Source organism: Scylla paramamosain, chromosome 33 (assembly GCF_035594125.1).
Source record: "Scylla paramamosain isolate STU-SP2022 chromosome 33, ASM3559412v1, whole genome shotgun sequence".
In the NCBI taxonomy this organism is placed as follows: Eukaryota; Metazoa; Arthropoda; class Malacostraca; order Decapoda; family Portunidae; genus Scylla; species Scylla paramamosain.
The window spans coordinates 10,766,734-10,791,929 of record NC_087183.1 but is presented as its reverse complement, the minus strand read 5'-3'; the positions used below and the strand labels follow the sequence as shown (position 1 = coordinate 10,791,929).

General features: G+C 34.8%; 1 protein-coding gene and 1 long non-coding RNA gene across 6 annotated transcripts in view; one reads left to right on the top strand and one right to left on the bottom strand.

Moving 5' to 3' along the window:
- On the top strand, nucleotides 1–23,546 carry LOC135089672 (uncharacterized). Of its 3 annotated transcripts, none has more exons than XR_010261577.1 (4): nucleotides 1–183; nucleotides 1,138–1,246; nucleotides 4,876–5,172; nucleotides 21,113–23,546. It is a non-coding gene; the product is annotated as an uncharacterized LOC135089672 (long non-coding RNA). The 3 variants fall into 3 exon arrangements; XR_010261578.1 differs by lacking the exon at nucleotides 21,113–23,546 and adding an exon at nucleotides 7,154–8,271; XR_010261576.1 differs by lacking the exon at nucleotides 21,113–23,546 and having other exon boundaries at nucleotides 4,876–6,542.
- Nucleotides 1–25,196, bottom strand: part of LOC135089668 (calcium-activated potassium channel slowpoke-like) — a 141,833-nt gene that overhangs the window by 6,120 nt on the left and 110,517 nt on the right. For 2 of the 3 annotated variants that reach the window (XM_063985565.1, XM_063985566.1), the window contains exons 14-24: nucleotides 19,771–19,851; nucleotides 17,547–17,570; nucleotides 15,300–15,383; nucleotides 12,704–12,730; nucleotides 7,321–7,465; nucleotides 4,994–5,050; nucleotides 2,546–2,717; nucleotides 2,145–2,369; nucleotides 1,841–2,024; nucleotides 1,410–1,645; nucleotides 1,160–1,272 (exon numbers count right to left, since the gene is read on the bottom strand). In XM_063985565.1, the coding sequence (XP_063841635.1) occupies nucleotides 1,160–1,272; nucleotides 1,410–1,645; nucleotides 1,841–2,024; nucleotides 2,145–2,369; nucleotides 2,546–2,717; nucleotides 4,994–5,050; nucleotides 7,321–7,465; nucleotides 12,704–12,730; nucleotides 15,300–15,383; nucleotides 17,547–17,570; nucleotides 19,771–19,851 (1,348 nt within the window). The remainder of the gene's footprint in view (nucleotides 1–1,159; nucleotides 1,273–1,409; nucleotides 1,646–1,840; nucleotides 2,025–2,144; nucleotides 2,370–2,545; nucleotides 2,718–4,993; nucleotides 5,051–7,320; nucleotides 7,466–12,703; nucleotides 12,731–15,299; nucleotides 15,384–17,546; nucleotides 17,571–19,770; nucleotides 19,852–25,196) is intronic. The other variant, XM_063985567.1, reaches the window with a different exon arrangement.

Sequence of the window (25,196 nt, the reverse complement as noted above, 5' to 3'; positions counted from 1 at the left end):
CTGCACTGTCATTGTATGGGAACTGCGACCATAATCAAGATATAATAATTAATGACCGGATTTTCCATTTCATTCCTGATTTTCCTCCTTACAGGGACAGTCTGGAGCCAGCAGCACCAGTCCAGAGCCCACCTCCAATGATGAAAAGTTATCAGAAGGAAATTACTTATAAAATGAAGAATGGTAAGTCTGCTGATAACTTTGGAATAACTGCAGAGTTGCTGAAAAGTTTGAAAGTAAGATTAAGAAGAAAGCAGAGGTATGATCTGATTTCATAACAGCTTGAAACACAGGTGTAAAATAATCTTAGTTATCAACTTCAGAAGAAATTCTTGGGAAATACTTAAAATAAGTTATATATGTTTCAAACACCAAGCTAACTATTGACTGTATGGCATTCTTGCTATAATTGGTATATTTGTATTATGTGAATAATTTGAAGCTTGGATAAAATAACAATGTTAGGTATGGGAAGGTGTAAAAGTTGTTTGATATGGAGAGGTGTAAAAGTTTTCAAGAAAGTCATCTAAATATGAATGCTATGGCAGATCTAAGATGAGCAGAAAAGATAAAGAACAGCATGTTAATGTTGCAAGGTAATAAAGAAACAGATGACTGGAGAATGGCAGTGTGAGCAGAATGAGGGTAGGTCATGATTCGCTAAGTAACAATAAATTAGCAGGTGTATCCTGGGCAACTGAGGACTTTTTTCAATTTATTATTTTTAATGAATGCAGATGGGTACACTGCACTACTAACTAACCCTTGCATAGCATTGTTGGTGAGGACTGATCCTCTCCTCCCTCTCCCCTTTGAGGCCAAGATGGGTTTTAATTTAGTAATGGAGAATTTTTATGTGAATGTGTGTGTGTGTATACATGAGTGGATGCCTTGTTTCAACTATCCCCTTGGTGGGGATGTCAGCCTGCTATTGGGAAAGGAAGATCACATAGATTTATAGAACATATGAGTTATGTTTTTTACTTCATTTAGTCTTGGTAAGAATAAAGGATGTGTTCCTACTGTATTATCATGCAATATCATGGAGATCAAAATATTTGCAAAAAATATGAATTCAAAATTTCATTAATTGCTGAAACCATTTCCAGTTAACATTTCTACCATAGTCCTCTTCAGCCTTACAGAACCATGAGCCCACCTGTAGCCTCCCCTGAGCCCAGCACCCTCAGCCAGGATCAGCTCCAGCTCAGGCGTGGCACCACCAGTGATTAGGGACCGGATTAAGGTGAGAGCATTTTGGTTGAAGTATGTCTGTTATAAGAAGAAAGATGGACATTATTATTAACATTAGTGGCAACCTGTTATTTCCATACACTATTTTCATAGTTTTCTTTTTTTTTTTTATTAAGGAAAAGTACAATGAGATGTGTGTACACAGATGCACTTACTGTAGACATGAGAGAGTCGAGGACAGAGACTGCAAAAGCTGTGCCGCAAGCAAATGGTTGTGTTAAATAAAGTTCAGTGTCAGGATCATCATCATCATCTTGATCAAGAAACTGAACATTACTGTCATTTATAAGTTCTGTAATCATTGGGACATTGGCACCATAGACAGAACCCCGCCGCTGCAGCACTATGGGAGAGCCCAGTGGACTCAGTGTGTCTCCTCCAGTACTGGGGTCTGGTGTACAAGGAATGAGTGTTAGATGATTCTGTCTTTTTAATATTTCATCCTATAGTATAATTTAAATGATAATTGGACAAAGTACATCATTTTCATTCTATAAAAAACATGGACTTTCTTACATTATCAATCATTATCAATTCAACTTTTGTTAACAACCTATCATAATTCCATCTCACAAAAAGAGCTTACTCTGGTTAAGCACGCCAATGGTGTCATCGAAGGTCATGGCCTTGATGTTGAGTGAAGCAAGGATGGCTTCCTTATCCGCTAATGTTGGATCATCATTACTAGGGACCTTTGCACTCAAGATGACACACATATCACATAGATTGACATTCACTGCTCTTAAATCTGCTCGGCTAAGTGGTGACCCCTGGTGGAGGAAAATTATACATGCAGTTAAAAGTTTTGTATTTAGTTGAGATAATTGGTCAGAATTGTCCATAAGATATATGACAAACTTTTCATATGTAAGCATGTAAGTTATATTTACATTCAGAACTGATATTTTTGGTAGGTTCTGAAGCATCTTCCATTCTCTTCTGATATAGTCTACAGAACCAACAATGACCACATGTTTGAGCTCATGGTAGTGGAAATTGGAGGCTCGAAGGGGCATAACTAAGTTTCTAAGACCAATCAATGGTGAGTCAGGGTCTGCAAAAAGGCAGACAACCACGTGGCCATTTAGCACTGTCATGGCCGCTTGGTTACGGTCCTGCAATAGAAAAAAAAAGTGAATTCAATAATGTATTCATAAATCAGTACGTATTTACGCATGTATTTATCAGGTAATATCTAGTTATTCCATTATCATGCATACAGTACATGTGTGTTATTGGATACTGTGGAAGAGCACTTTGCCTGCTATTCAGTGCACACTAAGCAGCTTACCAATATGCAATCTTCCAGCAATCTTGCTGGACACCAATGGAACATCCCTGTGGAGTCGTATTTCATTTCAGTCTTCTCAAAGTCGAAATCCTTAGCTTGATCATCAGCTATTCCAACAGTCAAACCATTGCCAGTGCCGCCATTTCCACCACCACTGCTGCGGCTGGTGGGCCTGAGGGCAGAACAAAATCCTAATACTAATGGCATCACTTACAGGTATTCATTCCTGAGGCCTTATAGTGTTGTTATAAAGGTTCAGCTAAAGTATAACATCCAAAACAGTGTATTGCTCTCTATTCAGCCCATAATGACTTGATTGTTGTAATTCTGTTTCTTGGAAGAAAGCAACATATTCTACTGACATAATGTAATCAATAATGTGAGTTGTAGTGACATAATGAAGAGGTAAGAAACTATAAAATTGTTACTTTGGATAAATATAAGGGAATTATTTGAGACATCATTTACCATCCAGTATTCAAATTAATGATATTCAAGTAAACAATCAAGTTATAATCACATATGCCTAGAAGTCATTTGTTGTAAGAGTTTTAAAATTTAAGAAAGCAGGTCACCATTCTGTTACTTCATTGCATTTATTGGTGTTCTTTTATTGAATTTTTTAATAGTTGCTGAACAATAATGCAGCATAAAACAGGTGGAGATTGGAGTACAGTTGTCAATTACTAGTAATCATGTCAACAAACCAAACAATATGAGTTGAATATAATCCAGGTACTAGTGATTATGTCAACAAACCAAACCATATGAACTGAATATAATCCTCATTCTGAAGAATATGTTTTAATAGCTAGATAAGCAACTAGCTTCACTCACTCACCCACTCACAAACACACACACTTATGTATAAAGGCTCCTCCTTTTTTTCATTTTACAAGAACCTTAAAATTTGAGAGATAGAAAAGTTTCTGTTCCTCAGTCCTTCTCCCTAGTAGTAGCCTTTATGATGTACTGGGAATATAAATAAGAATTAATTCAAAATGTTCATATTTGAGGTATGCACATAAAAAATCATGATAATCTAGAATGGATTTCAATGTATTCTCCAGAAAAAAAGATGTGACCAAAGAGAAATGAGATAATGAGACTGACATCTTGTATTTCTGAAAAAGAAAAAAAGGAAAGCAGGAGCCTTTACATTCATATTTTAATTACATTATGTTTTTTTCTTTCATGTCTATTCAGTTGCTTTATTTTTTTCACTTTCTTGTATGCCACCTCATTATATATATATATATATATATATATATATATATATATATATATATATATATATATATATATATATATATATATATATATATATATATATATATGATCTTGAACACTATAACACCAACATACTTAATCATGCACATGTTGCTGGTGTCAGATACACATAAAACCACTGAATTTCAGAGAGAGAGAGAGAGAGAGAGAGAGAGAGAGAGAGAGAGAGAGAGAGAGAGAGAGAGAGAGAGAGAGAGAGAGAGAGAGAGAGAGAGAGAGAGAGAGAGAGAGAGAGAGAGATAAATTATTCACAAACTAATTGGCCATAAGTCCCTCAACCATGTGGTGAAGTTCAGTCTTTTAATAAAGAATTAAATAATTCAGGAAAAGTTCACATTATTCTCTTATAAAGTATATTCTTATATATTAAAATTAAATTTTAAAATATGAAATATATTTTTATATTGATTTTTAAAAATGTGAATTCTATCATGACTAAACAAAAATGAAACCACACTTTGAGGTACCTATCAACAAGATAAATTGTGTAATAACATAATGCAAAAATAATTTCTGTATTTCATGGAGAGAAAGAAAAAGAGAATAAAAACCAGTAATGATGCAAGCATATCTGAAAATGACTAATATAACAATAAGTAGCAAACATAGTACATATGTACTATCTATGTGGTAAAGAAGTGCTGAAGTGGTGAGTGTGAATCTGGCATTGTCATGCAGGGATGTGTGAACAGAGTGAGATAACTAAAGTGAGACAATTGGACAAAATCTGGTGCAAAGGGTTTGGAACCTAATTATCCATTTGTGTGTTTTGAAAAGTACACGTAGGGGCAAGAGATCTGCTATAAACTTTGCCATATAGTGAGCTAAAATAATCATAATTCTTCTATTCTTGCTAATCTGTTGCTATGTATATTGCTAAAAGTATCAGGGACATTTTATGTGCAACTGCACAAAACTGTGATATTTAGGCAAACTGCCATTTTTTATGGCTGCAGAGGAAAAAAACTTTTCACCATAATGTGGAACTCTAAACACCACATTTTCATACCAACATGACATGTTTTATTTTGTGATTCCAGGATTGTGGTGTTAAAATCCACACTACAGGAGTGCCTCAAACCTAGTGACACTTGTGGGACACAAATCAAGCTACAACGGAGGGCGCGCTACATGGAAACGTGAGGGGAGGGTGCGTACATGAGTTTCTTGACCTCGTAGCTGAGGTGATAGCTGTACGTGTTGTCCTCTGTCACCCTGCAAGTAACAAGAAGACAGCGTGAGCAACCAGCCCGTGAGGAGCGTGTGAGGGACCCAGGAGTGTGACTCACAACACAGAGTGAAGAGTGAATATTAGCAGTGAGACTCCTCTGGATAAGGTTAGTGATAACATGACAAGGTGAGGAAGTGCAAACATATTTACTGTGATAGTGAAATCTCGAACATCACAAACAAACAGTTAATAGGAGTCATTAAGAACATGATGAAACATTTAAGGCTTGAGATGACATTATCAAAGATGAAATTGCAAGAAAATAACTTGTAGTAGTTGTCATCTAACTCTACATAGTAAATGACTCAGGTGTATCCTTTTTAAAATTATTTAAAAATATTGAGAGCATCTTAATTTTCAACTTCATAGATTTTAAAGTGAATATAAAATATTGATGAAATAAATATATAATTATCATATAAATCTCATCCTTTTTAAGAATTCTGGGTCTAAAGTTTATAAGGTCTCATTAACCAATAGATGCAAATATTTCATCAGGGAATAAATGTTCTTGATGAGATAAATAACAACTGAAAATTGTAGAAGCATATTAGTTAACATTCCAGTGCTGTCACTTATCCACTACTGAAGCAGAAGAATGGTACATACAACCTATATACATTGTGCTAAATCTTTACCAATGCTGCACAAAACTGATTGAATGGTTCAATACTGCCATAAGCAAGAACACTGACATGAGTTTATAAACTCTGAGTTTATCTAAAGGCTTTACAATATAATGAATCATTAACCTACCACTTACATCTATGCTTTATGCATTTTTATCTTCTTTTAACTATGCAGTTAGATAAATCAAAGGCATTCTTTTCTCTTTGTATTAGAGTACTTTTATATTATTAGTATTGATAGTACTACTCATAGTATTGGCTTACATCATCTGATCTTAGTCTTGCATAATCCTGAATAAAACTAATGTGATAAAATCACCAGCAATTAAGTACATTTAAACATCAATGCCCACTAAACAAACTCCAGGAGTCATCTAATACTTTTCACCAGGACACAGCTTATGTGGCAGTTCAAAATTTTATTTTACCTTTTTGTAATGCAATGTGATATGAGATTTTGTACCATTATATAGTTATTAATGTTAGGAAGCAAATCTCAGTTACTTTTATTAGTTTGTTATTGCATAATGTCAAAGATTACTAGGATGCATTTAGTAAACAACTTGGTAAAACCAAATCAGTCCATCTATGTTCACATACACTTGACTGACATCCCCTAAAAGTAGAGGGCAAGTGAGACAAGATCTCTACATAATGTGTTGTCTCACTGTACAATACAGATGAGGGTGTTCTCAAGAACCTTTGCTGTCCCTTTTGATTTCTTTTATTATATGGAAGGAACACAGTGGCAATAATTCTTGAACCCAACTTCAGAATATGTGGCTGGGCTATTTTTCCTAATCACAGGGGATATGTGTGTGTGTGTATGTGTGTGTGTGTGTGTGTGTGTGTGCATATATATATATATATATATATATATATATATATATATATATATATATATATATATATATATATATATATATATATATATATATATATATATATATATATATATATATATATATATATATATATATACACACACACACACACACACACACACACACACACACACACACACACTAGAATTACCAATATGCCAAATATGACTAATTTAAGACAATTTTCATTCTGAAGATTTAGAAATAATAGGTTCAAAATGCCATATCATTGTTGTACTCATTCCTGTAAGTGCTTATCTGCTGACCAACAGATGATTTCATTACAAGGACACCTGTACTGACTTTGCCTTCTTGGACAATACTAAAACCTTCACAGATATACGATGGACATAGTTGTACCTGAACATAATTGTAATTCTATTCTTTGAGTAAATCCTGATTCTTACTACAGACAGGGCACTTTGGATTCCACTTTAAAATTATTTAGTGAAACAGAAGTCTGTAAAAAAATGTATGAGTGAAATTAATTGCCTGTATACCTACATTGCATAGACAGACTGTTCCTAGTCAACATGAAAAATTAAGATTTAGTGTCTCTCTTCTGGTATTTCAGGAACATCTGCATTGCTTATATTACAGCAGATTACATGAACCAAGCTCAAAAAAAGGTGCATGAAAACTACATAACATGAGCATAGGAACTGTCTGCCTGTTTTTGTCAATGAGCCAGGACTTATTTCTAATACAGGTAATTTAATAGCAATAAGCAGCCATAAGTACCTGTCCTGCTGAGGGACTGACCGGTTGTAGCCCTGGCTTGGGGAGGTAAGGGCGTCTGGTGCCCGACCTCCATTCTTCTTGGCTGCTGCTAATGTCTTGGCGGCAGCATTGACCAGAGGCTGTCCACTGCTGTTCTGGTTTGCAACTGTAGAATAAGGGCATGTTTTATGTACTCCACTTTTAAGATTGTTTAATTTCATTCATTAGTTTAACCTGTAGCACACCAAGAAAATTAAGTAGATTCTACAAGGTGTGATCACTCCTCACATCTGAGAGTAGATATATGATAAATAATGTGAATAGGATCAGACCACAAATACAATTTATAGTATATTAGTAATGCTCAGTCTGTCAAACATTGTTTGGTGTTGTGTGGCAAAAATGACTTGTCAACATTTTTGTGTATGTGATTGTTTTAAAAATACTTACACAAACAATTTAGTAGATAAGAATTTCACTGCTGTATGTTTCCTTGACAACAGTGATTATTAATGGTAGTTAGGAGGCAAAATAAGCAAGTGCTAAAATGAGGGGGTGTGTTAAAAAGAAAAAAAAAAAGAAAAAGAAAAAATGGAGAGAGCGAGAGGCACGGGTTTGTTGGCACGAATTAAAAGGAGAGAGAAAGAAAAAAAAAAAAAAAAAAAAATCTGGTCAATGAACTGACGTACACTGGCACACACAAACACACAAACAGGACAGGATAGGGAAGAAGGGAGAGTGGGACTTGTTAAGCTTCAACACAAGTACCATGCTGGAGCTTGTGGCTGGTTATTTATTTATTGCACTTTAGGAAATCTTTATACATATGTATAAAGTTAGCGATGCATGCTTTGACATGCTGACATGCCAAAATGTAAAACAATCTATAATCTCCATCATGAAAAGCTGAGAACTGTTCATGTCTGAAGACATTTCTATTCAAGAAAAGTTGTTAATACAAAGATAACATCATTTTTACTTTTGTCTCACCTGGGTAAACATAATCATGTTCTATATAGTTGCAATATATATTGCTATTATAAACAATAGAACACAAATATCACAACACTGCTAGGGAAGCCTATCATGCTTGCTATACAAAATATCATAATATACTTGTCTGTCATCTGAAAACAATAAAAACACTCAAGTCTTCTGAAAACAAAAATCCATTCGAGCAATGTCAACGATGTACACAAGAACCAGTTTGTGGAGCACAACACACTGTAAGATCTTGATTGTTAATGTACTCATATTGTTGGCAGGATATGTTTGCAGCCTTCCACCTTGTACAGAGTATTGCTGTATAATTAACTGTAATGTTGAATAAGGTAACGTCTAACTAGTATATTACATAGTATAGAAATAGTTGTGGGTGTTGTTGGAATCAGGCATCAACAATTTCTACCAAACAATTTCTACCAATATAATGTCATGACTAAACATACATGCATAATATTATGCAGTGTACAGTCATTTAGCATCTTCACAAACAATATTGCATCTGAGATTTACATTTAAGACTATAATGCAGTTACTATAAAGTAATTATGTTTGCACATAACTGAGTAACCTCTTATTGGGGTAATTTCCAAAATTTCACAAAATTAAACAGTGAAATACAAAATTGCCAGTTATTCTTTTTAGCTATTTAAATAGAGGAAGCAAAATTCTACTAAGAAAATCACATTATAGTGTTTACATCAAGAGCATGCATTTGAGTGATGCATGACCTAAAATACTGCTTGCAGGAATTTTTCATTGATCAATATCAACTTTGAACTGGTTATGAGTGGACAGTTGCTGATCAAAAAAGAATTCAAAACAGACTGCTCACCAATATGCCACTTGCCATGTTGTCCTAGGGAGCACACACTATTTGTACAGTGGGGGTGTAACAACTACAATGCGTGTCAGTCTGAGAAGAAAGGAGGGAAGAAGATAGAAGAAAATAATGGAAAATGATAGAAGACAAGGGAAAAGAAAAGATGAGGAAGAAACCAAAAAGAGGAAAATGAGGGAAGAAACTAAAAATGAGGAAGAAGAAAAGTTTAAGGTGAACGAAGATGATGAGGGGAGAAGATGAGGCAAGAAGATAAGGGAAGAAGAAAAGTTGAAGTTGATGGAAGAATAAGATGAAGCAAGGAAAGTGGAAGATGAGGGCAGAAGATGAGGCAAGGAGACAAGGGATTAGACTTGCTGTCTTCAGAGCTGTAAAAACTGGGTCATGTTTGTTATACTGAACTGAATTACTAAAGAATACAAGGGAGGAAGATGAAGATGATGAAAAACACAAAGAAGAGAGAAAAGAAAGGCAGAAGAGGAGGAGGAGGAAGGGAGGTGATGATGATGAAGAGGAGAAGGAAGAGAGAAGACAAAGAAGGGGAAGACAAGGGAAGACAATAAAGAAGACAGAAAAGGAGGAGGAAGAGAGTAGACAAAGAAGAAGAGGAAGGAAGATGAAGAGAAGCAGGAGGAGGGAGAAGAGAAAGAATGAAGAGGGAAAGAGAAAAAAGGGCAGAGAAGAGGAGGAAGGAGCTGATAATGATGATGAAGAGAAAGAGAAGATAGCAAAGAAAAGGAGGAAGAGAGATGATAAAGAAGAGGAAGAGAAGGAGAGAGAGAAGATGAAGAGAAGGAGGAGGAGGGGAAAGAGAGAAGAAGAGGAGGGGGAAGAGAGAAGAAGAGTAGGGAAAGAGAGAAGAGGAGGGGAAGAGATGATAAGAAGAAGAGGAAGAATGAAGAAGAGATATAGGAAGAGAAAATTCTTCCCTCCTCCTCCTCTTCTTCTTCTCTTCTTCTTTTCCCCTCCTCCTCCTCCTCCGCCTCCTCCTCTTCTTCTTCTTCTTCTCCTTCCTCCTCCTCTTCTTCTTTTTCTCCCTCCTCTTCTTCTTCTTCTTGTTCTTGTTCTTCCCTCCTCCTCCTCCTCTTCTTCTCTTCCTCCTCCTCATCCTCTTCTTCTCACCTTCTCCTCCTCCTCCTTCTCATCTTCTCTTTTTCTTCTCCTCCTCCTCCTTCTCATCTTCTCTTTTTCTTCTCCTCCTCCTCTTCTTCTTCTTCTTCTTCTTCTTCTTCTTCTTCTTCTTCTTCTTCTTCTCCTCCTCCTCCTCCTCCTCCTCTTTTTCTTCTTCTGATTCTTCCATCCTCCTCCTATTCTTCTGATTCTTCCATCCTCCTCCTATTTTTCTTTTGATTGTCCCATCCTTTTTCTATTCTTCTGATTGTTCCCTCCTCCTATTCATCTTCTGATTCTTCCCTTCTCCTTCTCCTGCTCTTTTAATTCTTCCCTCCTCCTTACTCCTCCTCTTTTGATTCCTCCTCCTCCTCTTCTTCTCAGACTGACACACACACAACAAAAAAAAAGGGAAGAGGAGAAGGAGGGAAACAAAAAGGAGGGACAGGAAGGGAAGAGGAGATGATGGGAAGTTGAAGAGGGAGAGAGAGATGATGAAGGAAGAAGAGGGAAAAAAGGTGGGGAAAAAAGACAGAAAGGAGGAAGAGAGCAAGAAGTGTAGGAGGAAGATAGGAAGGGAGCAACTGAGGAAGTGAGTAAAAAGAAGATAGGGAAGGAGAAATTAAATGGTTTTGGGTTGAAGTTAATAATTGACTATGTGGCACTCTGAAAACTTAACATGTTGACATTTGAAAAAAAAAAAAAAATCTTAGTACATGACAAAAGGACCTGAATGGAAAAAAAAAAAAAAAAATGTAGGGGCATAAAAGTCATTTAGGTGGATGAGATTTAAGAGGAATTGTAAGGCAGAAGAGGAGTGCTTATACTATAGTACATAAATTATAATAATGAGTAGAATAGGTTATGATTTACTCTTTTTCAGTTAAAATATTCTAGGTGAGAGTTGTTAACCATCTGTGTTGGGATGGAAACTAAGGCAACATTCAGTTTGATATGATCTAAGACACCCAAGCAAAAGTTACCATTGTTTATGGAATATAAATGGTTGGGAAGATAATGATTCTCAGAGGGCAGCAACTAGTATGAGCAAGGCAACAGTCTCGCTTATAGAGGTGACTGTATGCCTGAGGGCACCAACAGAAGGATAAAAATTGTGAACTAAAGGTAAAATAGTAATGCCTGAGGGCACCAACAGAAGGATAAAAATTGTGAACTAAAGGTAAAATAGTAATTTTAGAATATGAATATGAATATGGATATGAAAGGGATTATAAACAGAAGTGGAGAAATTGACTCATTAACTGAATGGGCTTATTAAGTGACATGAGGAGATGAGATCCTCAGTGTTATAATACACCTTAAAAAAAAAAATAAAATAAAAATAAATAAATAAATAAATAAAAAAAAAAATAAAATAAATAAAAAATAAATAAATAAATAAAAAAATCCAGCTGTCAATATATGTGATGTAAATATGTTGCCTTGAAAAGAACAGTTTTGAAACTGTACTGTGAACCTACATGATTACAAACACAACCATCAATGAAGATGTGCAAATTAGAAGTGATGTGTAATATGTTTAAGAACCAGCCATCAGAAGGCTGCTGAAGGGAGGGTGAATTTAGAAGAGAAGACAATAAGAAAATAAGCTCTGAAGATATGACAAAATATTTAAACCTAAGATGATATATGTTGCTCAGGTGGTTAAAGGATTAGTTTAAAAGTAAACATTTGGTTAGAAAAAGTAAAATTAGTTTAAAAGTAAACATTTTTTTAGAAAAGTAAAAGAAGTACACTTAATAGATGATGAAACATGTGTAATATTCCTACAAGTATTAGTGTTACTGAAAGGTGGTGGTGGTGGTGGTAATAAGATTATATAGGTGAATACATATTTCCTAAAAGCTATCTTTCAAGGCAATTTTGCACAAAGGAAGTCTCACTGTGAGATGTGCAGACATTTTATATACTGCTGCAAAATATACACATTCATTAACAAATATGTACTACTTTAACAAATAACGATGTTATATGTGTTGATTATGAGAATCTTGAATCCATGCACAAGTTCCCTCCAAAGTTTTGAAAGATTTTCTTGACTTAGCATGCACTGCCTGGCAATTGCCTGGATGCCACAAACAAGCCTGTAGTAACACAGTAAAGGCAACTAATACTGTACAGTGCACAAACACTTTCATATAAACAGTACACAAAACAATGAACAACATCTACACTGTTGGGACTAGCACAGGATAACATTACCACATCACATAATAACCAGTTTCATATAAAATAGAACCGAATTATAATATAAACAAATAAGGAGATACGGATAATGTTAAGCTAAAAGATGCTGGGGAGAAGGGAGAGCAAGAGGATTCAGATTCAATCTAGGATGGGAGGAATGGAGATGGTTAGGAATGGCTTAGTCATTGAGAATATACATGTAAATTGCATAAAATGAGTAAGTTTATTATATCTGACACTTACTTCCATCTCGAACCGGGATCTTGTCGCCTGTGGGGAGGGAGGTGCATTAGGATTTTAGCAATACTTTCAATACAATCTTTCCTCCTCATTTACATTACCTCAAATAAGAATGTAATTTTTCATAAATATATTGGAAAGTCAATGATTCTGTCTTTTGTGTAATTCACTCATAAAGTTATGCGACTCCTTTATGAAGAATGAAAGTTTTCTTTAGAGCAGCACAAGGATGCATTATTCTGTGATTCTTCACGACGGTGAGGAGGTAGACCTGATACTGCAGAGTGGAGTAGCTACGATGTACTAGGTGAGGCATGTGGCAGTGAATGCCACCTCACAGGGCATGGCCCACAATAAATCTTGCTGAATGACCACCTATGACTGTCTGCTGGGGTGCCTCCTACAAAGCATCATTATGCACAACCCTACTCCACCAGTACCAAGAACATTTCTGTGATGGAATTATGGAATGATTAGTTTTTATTAATCATAAATTATGTTATGAATTTTAATATTCCACAATGTTTTTTCAGTCTGTTGAAGACAATTACATATCACCATTAGGAATAAATGATACTGAAATAGGCCAATAGGATTGCAATGAATCCTTACTCATTTAGAAATGGGTAGGGCAGTGACAGCTGCATCCCCAGCAGCTCCAGTCTGGCCAAAGCTAAACTTGTTGCCCCATACCTCATATTCATCAGAAACACAAAACAGCTAGCACAGTTACCTCTGAACTGCATACTTAAATCAGTATTATTGATCATAGTGCATAATACATTTATAGGTAATATACTCTTCTCTGATGCAAACCAACAGCTATTAGTTAAGAGCCCATAAGAACTTCTTAGAACATCACATTGACAATCAAGTTTACACACAACGTCAAATATATCTGTAAAGATAATGAAACTACGATTTCAACAACCAGTAACCATGACCTAGCACCTCCCTACAAGGAAGCACGGTTAGGCAGCTGGCCAGTGGAGGGCTTCACCAGCCAGAAGAACAAGAAAAGGGCTTGCTGGTGTAGGTGGTCATGACTTTCCAAGGAAGCATGTATCAAGTACCTATTATACCAGGACAACCTGCCACTTAACCACTGATCACCTGCCCACTTCCACTACCAAGTAACACTAATTTATAAACTATGTAGACTTGCAAGACAAACAATGGCCACATTCCCAGTTGGTACAGTATTTAGAGGTGCATCAAGATGTGGATCAGACTTACCGGTTTTCAGAACCATAAAAAACTGGGTCATGTTTGTTACACTAAAATTACACTGTATTAATGAAGCTCTAAAAGAAAGACTACATGAAGTAGGATGTCTATAGTCAAATTATTGTATCCTTTGTGGTCTGAACTTAAAGTGGAGACAACCTGTGATGCATAAAATGCATAATTATAGTGTATACTTTTAGGAACTTATATAAATGTGGTCAGCTTTATTCCAATATTTATGACATTCTTTATGGAAATGCATAAATAATGGTATACAGTATAACTTAAATTCATATACAAAAAGGAAATAAAGTATATGCACTTGTATGCTACTATCCCAGGGACAGTGAGGTCATTGTGTTAAGCCCTGGATATGTGAATGTTACACAGGTGCTCAGATTTTATGTCTATAGATAGATAAACAGATGAAAAAGTAAATTTACTGATACACAGTCAGAAACTGAGATTGTGTATCTATGTAAAGAAGATAGAAAGGTAGATATTTGTAGATAGATGGACACAGTAGTTAAACAGTTGAGAGTAGTATTGGTATAACAAAAGTTGAAGAACTTGTAACAAACTGTAGGTTATAGATTGATGTTTATCAAATGGGATGGATTTTGAAATTAAAGTAATGAGCACACCATATCAGTAACTGTCATTCATCTGTACCATAAAAACATTACAAATGAGCTTTTGTCCTGGATTCCATTATGCTTATGTGTGTACAATAAGCACGCACGCACGCACACACGCATGCACACACACACACACACACACACACACACACACACACATACACGCACGCACACACAAACAGGCTGACCATGGATTGCATGTAAAGGGAGGCTAACTGGAATATTTGTCAGGCAGGCTGACCATAGGTTGCATGTAAAGGGAGGCTAACTGGAAAATTTGTCAGTCATGAAGAAATGCTTGCAAAGTCTATTTGAGTGATACAAATACTTTATTCAATATTATGTGTTCTTTTATTTTTAAATGCATAAGCTTTCTTCATGATGTGTTGTAGCTCCATTTTAGCATCCAAATTTAAGTGCAATACTAAAATGACCCAAGAAGCATTTTAAATTTAAGTACAGTTCAAATGAAACAGTGAACTTGACTGTCTAAGCCCTGCACCTTAAGGGAATGTTGCCAAAAGCTCGCTTATTGAATATAACATTACAAAACAGTCAAGCTACAAGATTCTTATTTACTTAGACTAGATTTTTGGAAACATATGGCACTGGACATAGCCAAATACTAATTACTGTACCTACTTTAATACTCTCAGATGACTTGGATGGATTTAACTGATAAAAGGTAGAAAGTGGGATAATGTGAAAGAATGTGAAAGAAGCAACTATGGTACCTCTGGAGTTGTTAAGAAGACGCTTTGGAAGTTCGGGAGGGGTGTAAGTAACTTGGTAGAGTTCTGTTTCAATATCTGACTTATCTGAAACAAACACACCGGAAAAATACGCGTAACTAACAGCCACACAGTAGTAAGAAAAAAGGGACATCGCCTGCCGAAAAATTCGAAAAAAAAAAAAAAAAAAAAAAAAGGTATCAGGAATGCCAAAGGGAATTTACTGAGGGTCCAATTTGTGGGACAGTGTGCTTGGCGGGGAGCAGGGTGATGGGCAGATGATGGATTGTCCACAAGGCATTGCTTATTATTAATACTGTGAACACCAAAATGTTGTTATGGATTTCTGTTGAGAAAGAAATGATTTCACCAACTGTTATGTCTTATGGACATAGGAAGTGAAAATTCTGATGTTTAGTTGATGAAAGGAAAGTTTGGATTATACATATGAAAAAATCCAGGAGTTAAAAGCAGTAAAAGGACATATAAGGTTCATATGATATCACAATACTAGGTCACTCTAGTGAAATTTCATTGTATTCTCTTGATTTTTCTACAATAATCTTAAATAATTAACCTAAACGTGAAGGTAATACAGTGCATTAAATGCATAGAGATCAACACTGCTGAACTATATGGCCCTTTGCATGCACCATTTTACTCCTGGATCTTCTGTGTAAAATATCAAATAAAATCATAAACAGGACTACAGACACTAAATTAAATATCAAATAATAGTTAAAAATTTGATAATTACGTATAGTATTCTAAATAAGAATACAACACCTAATGCACAAAATTCCATACTGATAAATATCATGAATCAACTATTGTGTCTTTGAACTATCTACTCACCTACAATTTTTTTTTACAATTAAAAACTGCTACTAAGAAAAAAATGCCTATAACAGTACATTTTCTTTTTACTACAAAAGAGCATTTCCTACATCTACGCCCTTGGAAAACACTATTTATAAAAGATTTTACATTTCATTGTACTAATTATAGTATTGATTCACCAGGTAAAAAAATAAATATAAAAATAAATAAAAACATTCATGTAGACGAAGTGTTTAGAACAGAACAATAAATGAAAAAACAAAGAGACATAAAGAAAGACTAACATAAGTACCACCAAATAAAACTGATATCCTACAAATGCCAATGACAGAAAAGACAAAACACAAGGGGGAGGGGGATGTCCATAGCATGATGCCAGGGATGCAGCTTGGCGGCTGGGGCAAACTGAAGGGTGTGTGTTCTTATGAGGTCACTTTATTATGGAATGTTGCCAGGACGTCAGAATGATTTACAGGAAAACAATAAGAAGTTACATCAAAGAATACTTTAGTGCTGTACTGTATCCTTATACAATCTGAGAGGAAATATTTTTTAAGGGTTACATGTAAGAAAAATCTATGAATCATATCTAAAACTAATAATAATATTCATCTAAGATGTTGGATAAAATACATCAGTATGCAGCTTTATGAAAAAAAAAAAAAAAAAAATGCAACCAAAGTAATCCTGAGATACTAAAACAAATACAGATCAATATGATGAAACTCTGACTGATGGGACAGTACCAATAAGGCAACATACAAAGGTAAAAATAACAATTAAGGCTTGTAGACATTACTAGGAATACTTTCAGCCATGTTCTACATATGAAGTATATTAATTCTTTCAAACTGAAAAATATACCTTATCAGCAAATCTTTGGTTAATCATACTTTTAGAATCATTACATTGAACTACAAAGTGCACCCCAGCCGCCAAAACTGTCTTGGGCTTGCTTGTCTGAGCCACTACAGTGTGGTCTGCTGCTACGGTTATCTTGGTTATATAGACAAGGGCGCTAGAAACAGCAATCGCAGATTTCCACGTAGTCGCCATGTTATTTTATTTATTTATTTTTTCTTGCAGCATAGTTTTTGGCACTCCAGTAATGAAATCCACGATCTGCCATACTTTATATATTCGGTTTATATTGTTGGATATTTGTTCAGGGCAATGACTTGGCTAACAAAACTAAAGTGTTCCAATCACTATGACATGAAGTCCTCAATATATTTTGTACAGTTGCATCACAGGGAAATCTTGCAGCTTTGCTATGCTGCACAGCGAAAAAATTCGCTATCATCTAAATACAGAACCATTCTTTTCATGCAGATGCTTTACAAGTCCTTAATAGCATCTTGCCTATCAGAATCAAGGGATTAAAAGGCTATATCTCTGATGTAGACTTACTTGGTATATAGGTAACTTCTCCACCTTAAGATCACAGAAGACAGAGAGGATGGAAGATTAGTAGAAGGAAAGAGGCACGAGAATGCTTACACTTAGCATAGATCATAACTTTTATGTTTTAACGGTTGTTATTTATACATGGTAAATGTTTGATATTTCTAATGTTTATCTGATAGCGAACTTTAGTGGAAGCAACACAACCAGTGATATAGCACACATAAATGATGGATTACACTCTTTTAAATATCACGGCCAATTGTAACGAATACTGTGTGGAGTTTATATTGATGAAAATCTTTATCACTTGCATAGGTTTAGTAAGTAAACTGTGGGGCAGGTCTGGCTGTACTCTCATTGTGAGCCATGCAGTAGTAACATCACCAGATTCAGGGATTTAAGCAAGCTTTGTTTATGGTTTGTCAAAATGCTGAAAGCTTTTTAATTTCTGTTACACCTGGATAGTTCAGATTGTTAAGCACCAACTTGTGAAGGAGGATGAAGGGCAGTGGTTGTTCTGGAGGATAAGTTTAACGTATTTTGTCTTGTTTAACTTCCTAATACTGAGAATAAACTTATTAGTATCACAGCTGAAGTCCCTGAAACTTGTGGACATGAGACACCACGGGTAAAATTAGTCATATATAATAAAATCATGCAACATGCATTTGACACGGCCATCACCACCACGGTCGCAAGGATTTTACCTACTTGTTCGGCCTACCAATTGGACTGCGCGGACTCCTTTCCTGAATAATGCCACTAAAGAAAAGACAGGAGTTAGTGCGGGCAGCAGGAGAAACATGCATCATCGCCCACAGTAAAGATAATAGAGATAATAAAACAGGTCATACCTTTCATCACTCACCTCTTTTCATTCACTCTACGTAATGTCTAGCATTGGAAAGGGATTCCCTACTCACGTAAATTTGACAACTGATAGTTTATCTTTTTTTGTGTCCCATCCCCAACATCAGTTTTGAGGATACTGTCTCAAAGTTGGCAACAAGCAAAAATCTATACCACATTACATGGGGATAAATATTTGCTGAATTTACTTCCACTCTGTATGAAAGTAAAATTCTCACAAGTGTTGCCACTATATTTAGAATATGCATGAGACAATGACATCCCCAAAGCTGGTAATCCGAGTGGCAGTGATAGGCAGGTGGGTACCAAGTCTGCCAGCCCAGCTGCCCCACCCACAGATTGCCCAAAGCATCATCACTCCACAAAAATACACCCAAGCCAGTATGATCATTAGTTGCTAGTGAGGCAAAAATATAATGAAAATAATTTATATTTTATGTGAGTGAGAAAGGCAGACTGTTTTACTATCAGCTTTTTTGTAAATAACAGCCACAGTAATCAATCCTAACAGTGGTTGTGAGTAAACATTAAATAGCTGAAAAAGTAATGCAAGTACTGATGGCATTGGCAGCTTGAACGTAAGGATTGATGTGGTCATCAGTTGATGCTTTTAGAGCTAGTGGAGTTGGTAGGTATTGGTGAAGGTTAAGGGTGGGGGAAGAAGTGTGGGGGGCAGGGGCAGGAGCTATTTGCCCCTATCAGGCTGCCCCAAAGCAAGACTTAGTACCCTAGGATGACTCAATCCTTTGCCTGAATGATGGATATACCTCCCTGACACCTCTACCACAGAGTCAAAATTACATGCATGGGAGCAAGCCAAAGGAAAATTTGATAGCAATGTTTTCGTGCACAATTGGTTGGCCAAGACCTGGAGGTCTTCGTCCATGTTATAGAAGAGGGAATATGAAAGAGTCCCCCTTATTCCCAATTTCTCTGAGAGGTGCAGGACAGATTAGTAAATGACCAGACCAGAAACTTGGAACCTTCAATACTGTTTCAAAAAGCTCATTCTCCTAATGACAAGAGCTGAACAATGGGCCAAACTGGAGCAGTAACTAAGGCTCGGCTTCAGCGGTCACGTCGCAACTCAAGTGTTCATGCAGAGCCCGTGGTGGAGGAGGGAACTATTTGCCGCAACATGGAACCCTGGCAAAACAAAACTAATTTGCGCCACTAGTGAATACCCACACACAAACTTATTAGTATATATTTCTAGGCTACCATCTTAAAGGTTTTTAACTATGGTGAACATCTGAGGATAGTCTATTGTGTGTGAATATTCTATAAAGGGGTGATATTGTTAAGACTGATGATAATATCAGTGATTTTGTTAGTGGGGAGGGCAACACTGGCCTACCCTCGCTCCCCGGCCCGCTTTCCACCACGAGGGGCATAAAGCTCTTCATGAAACCGCTTGCTTGAAGCAAATTTCCGATGTCTGTAAGGGAACGGACAGTGCCACTGTAATGCTCATCATGGCTTTCAGGGGGTGCGCAGTCTCAATTGTTTCTGCTGCTCCTTACTGTAACTTCTCTACCACATATACTGAGTATCAAATGTTATCTATGTAGCTTTTACTGACTTCAAAATTTGTATTCGTCTCAACGTTGCAAGAAATTACATTTATGACAAGTGGTAGTATAAATTATTGAGGAAGTTAGCAACACAGTCATGTGTTGCAGCAATATTAGCGCCAGTAACAGATTTGTCACATGAATGAGGACAAGGAAGGAGTTAAATGAAGAAACATAAGAATGAAAAAAATAAATAAATACATATATATATATAAAAAAAAAAGGGAGGGAGGTATTTAAGCAATAAGTAAGGTTATAAAATACAGCAAGAAGATATAAATAACAAGATTTGCATCTGAGCTATCTCAATGCATACACAAGTTGTGGTACAGCAATGTTATATAAATCAACACTGAGTAGTAGTAAGCAACTAAAATGTAAAATGTATTTATCTGCAGCAAACATACCTAGGTATAGGTATTTGTTAGATATTAATTAATTACTCTGAGGGTTCTATGAGAGAAAAAAGTGCTGGCTAGATTACACTGTTACTAACAAAAATATTACTGGCATTAGGTAATAGTAATTAAATTCATGACTGATACACAGTATTCTAATTAAACAAATTTAATTCTCTTACATGTAATAAAAAAAAAAAAATGAAATCTTTAAAACTCTTCTCTCAGATATCACAAAGTTAATAACCAACATATTTTCAAGGAAAACGACTATGTTTGTGTGTGTGTGTGTGTGTGTGTGTGTGTGTGTGTGCCCATAACCTATTTTGTACTGTTGGTGAGGAAAAATGGCATTAAAATATATTCTAAACAATACAAATATGTACAAATTAAGGAAATAAGTATGTATGATGTATTCTGAGCTATTTTCTAAAAAAATAATAATAATAACTGATAATTTATGATAAAAAGAGACTGCTGTTTGACATAGTAACTTTAAAAAAGATAACAATAGGAAAATGCTGTGTATCACAAAGAAACAAAATGCTTTGGAAAATCTGCAATAAAATAACATATATATTTAAATTCAGTATTATAATTAAATAAAACTAAAAAAAAAACTGCTTAAAAGTTAAAGAATACCTAAGTATTGAGAGACAAAAGTACTAGTAGTATAACTAATTAAAAAGAAATAAAGAAAATCACATTCTCTTTATTCTTATTTCAGTGTTGCCATTTAAAGGTCAAAGCCAAAGGAGATGTGAAGGATCTGCTTGAGGGATCAGCTATCAAAGAGTCCAAACATTTAACAGGTGAACAAGTTAAGAAGCAATAAGTGCTTTTACTACACACAGAGATTAGTTTAAAAATTGCTAGCTTACCATAAACGATTGGATGGCCTCAGCTGAACATATTATAGCTTCATTTGTTTAGGTCATGTTTCTTACAACAATTAAAAATGGTTAACTGCTGTTTTGAGAAAGATGTGTGTACCCCTAATACAGTATTACTGATCTAAACGTCCACCACCAGAAGGAAGACAACTATCCACCATGAGCTGTCCCTGTAATTAATGACATTGACAAGTAAAAACTAAATATTGCAGTGTTGGTTACTCAGCCTGTGAACAAACACCATTACCTCTCTCTCTCTCTCTCTCTCTCTCTCTCTCTCTCTCTCTCTCTCTCTCTCTCTCTCCCCCACGAAGAGAAAGAGATAAAATTTTTTAACCAGTCATGTTTATTCTGAATCTGTTCCTAGCAGATAATAGGGAAAACAAAACAGTAAGCAATAAAACACCTAAAGGAACATAAAGGAGAGGAAGACTGAAACAACAAGTCTAGCTGTGGCTGGTTAGACAACAATAATCAATTATCATTCAAACAATGGTTAACAGTGCCTCAAACCAGAGATGGCTTTATTAAAATTTATCATGAACTAAGTCAAATGGCCTAATCTGTTGATTGTCATTACCAGCAAGTCCAAGACTAGAAGCTCACATACATATTCACTCAACACAGAGATGGCAATGCCCACATCTTCAACAAATAACTGCTGATCCATCCTGACAACTATCCAAACCTGTGAGCTGAAGTGACTCACAATTGAGCTTATGTTTGATGTCAGCTGCCACTCACTTCACAAAATTTACAGACTTCACAGTTATGCCATACATCTATGGTTCATGTCATGAAGAGTGAATATATGTTGTAAACAATCACTTTATCATTCTAAAGAAGAAGAAAAAAAAATAATAATGAGAAATGTATGATGGCAACCTCTGCTACTACAGTAATGAGCCAACAGTGTTTTCATGGTGTACAGCTAAAACAATATGTATTCTCTGCATTTTTTTTCCTTCTAGTATGTTCTTTAACTCTGTCTGGATTTTGAAGTAGTTTATCAAGACATCAGCTGTTTGTGTTTTTATTGAAATTCTATTTTAAGAGCTGTCATGTATAATAGTAAAAATTTCAGAAAAATCTAAAACCTTTGAGGACTCAACAAAATATAAGATTATGCCATACACATTACAGCATGGTTCATACAGTACTTAAATGTGTTTTAAGCAATATAACATGTACAAATGTTATCTAGACCATATGTTAAAACAGAACTAAAGTGTATTCTTTCCCTAATAATGCATTTTTCTTACAATATGCTTAGCCTTTACTTTACAATGATGATGATTAGAAGGCTATAAATACAGGCATTATTATGTACTACAAATTTTCTCCTATCACTATGCTTTAAATATTATGCATGGCAAAACACCCATGTGATGAATTGCATTTTGAGTATGCTATGCTACTTAAATATCACCATAAAAAGGACAAATGACAAAAGCAGAAAGTAAATGCACTTTAGATTTCAGGACTAATGAAGGATAAAAGTTACTCAACATCTGCATACTCAAAATACACTTATAATAACTTTAGAACTTTTAGTGTTATGGCAGAATGAGAGGCATATTGTGTTACTTCTCTAAGAGCTAAAGATAGCAGAAGGAAAATTTACTCTCCTAGTAAGCACTAGAGATGCTAATAAAATATCTGAAGACATAATAACTGTCTTGTGCTGTGATAAAACAACAGCTTTCTAGTTCAGATTTATAAACTGCATTTAATAATAATAATAATAATAATAATAATAATAATAATAATAATAATAATAATAATAATAATAATAATAATAATAATAGTAATAATAATAATAATAACAGTGATGATAACAATTAACATCAACAAAGAAACAAAATGGCAACACTGAAATAATAACAAAGTTAATGGATATTTCAGTCTTACTGTAACAAAATGGGTTTCTTTTGAATGGATGTTTCATTATGTTGTACAAAGAAATTAAATTAGCTATTCTATGCATATAGTGCAGAAAAAAAGGCAAAAATATGCAACTGAAGAGAAGCTGAAAATACTTGATAGTAAGTAATATTCTTGTGTAAGAAAGCTGTTCAAACAAACCTAAGTTATGCCATACTTCCTGTCAGCCATCAGTGAGTTTCACTTCCACTTCATTGGCTCAAGAAATCTGGATGTATTTTGTAATGATTTCATTACTGAACAAATGCTTTGAAAAAGATCTAGATAAAGTGTGATACCAGAAACTGAATAATATCACAAAAAAGCATTGCACACTCCTCCAAATCAATAACCAATTGTTCTTCAGTATGACAATATATATATATATATATATATATATATATATATATATATATATATATATATATATATATATATATATATATATATATATATATATATATATATATATATATATATATATATATATAATTTTTTTCAAACTAGTTTTGATATAATTTCACCTTGTTTGTGATCACTTTATGTATAAAAAATAAATTAATAAAAAAAAAAATTGGCACTTGTCTGTGTGCCAGACAAGATTGTCTGGTCACCAAAACTGCTTTGCATCATTTGCCTTTACCCAAGATATATTGAAGCTTTCTCCATGACTTCAATTGTGGTCAAGGAGACAGCAGGAAAAGAAGAAACTATGCACTGCAGCAGGAAATTATCATTATCATCCTTTCCAGGGATGTTGCCCTGATGTATACTGTAAGCAGATACACTATTATTATTATTATAATTATTATTATTACTATTATTATTATTATTATTATTATTATTATTATTATTATTATTATTATCATTATAGATATTAGATGAGTTCTATGGTCTACTTGGGATAAAAAACAATTAATGATAAACCATCTTGGTGATTGGATAGATTGTGTTGTGCACATAAATTCTTATTCTAGACATGGAATGAGTCAAGTAATGAGACAGTAATGATTTTGAGATCTGATCCTACAAGAACTCTTTAAAAGGCAACAGGTAAGCCACAAATTATTATTATTTTTTTCTTTTTTTGCTAATGAACACTAGATTCTGTTTTGAAGTTCTTTAAGATTCTGTGTATTTTTTATTTTTTTTCATTTTATAATGGCAAATTTAACATCACAGTTCTCATGAATTTCTTACAAAGCAGATGAAGCACATGCATTGATTCATAGAGGAAGTGACTATACAACAGTATATATGAAATATGGTATAGTAGATAAATATATTTGCTTTATCATTGAAGGCAGCTCTGAAGAAACTCAACTTTTTGAGAAAAAATCTACTGAATTTTTTCTATTTCAGTTATGCTACTGATTTAGTAGCACCTGATAATCTGACACCCTCTTCAGTCTGGACAAAATTCATTATGAAAGGAAGCTTGAAATTCAAACAACAGCCAAATAGTATACTGGGTGGCTACATATGGTACTATATCTGTCTATATATTCATCTATCTCTCTGATGCCTTGCTTCCTACAGGAGTATCTCCCCAAGGGAGTTGTCACAACAGAAGAGCCTCCACCTCTCCCTATTCAAACATGCCCTTCTTGTTTCTCTTATATACCTAACAAAAAAAGGTTTAAAAACAAGACATGCCATAAAAGGCTTAGCAATTATAACCTTGGAAGGGACAAAATGCACTTAACTTATCTCCCTACAAATATTTAAGCTATCAGTACCACTGCTATATAAAAGTAAATTAACTTATCTCATCAGCAACACTTGCCAAGATGGTATCAGAGATACAAGAACAATGTTAATGTTATGTGAATTTATGAGACCCAGATGAATAAATGCACCATATGTCTGAAATCAAATGTACTCTATTTCACAATAAATACTGTGTGCAGTGCCACAGTAATTACTTGGCAGGTCAGACCTGTGAATTATCATCATTGTATGACCTCAGGTGATCCAGCAAAATTAATAATCTAA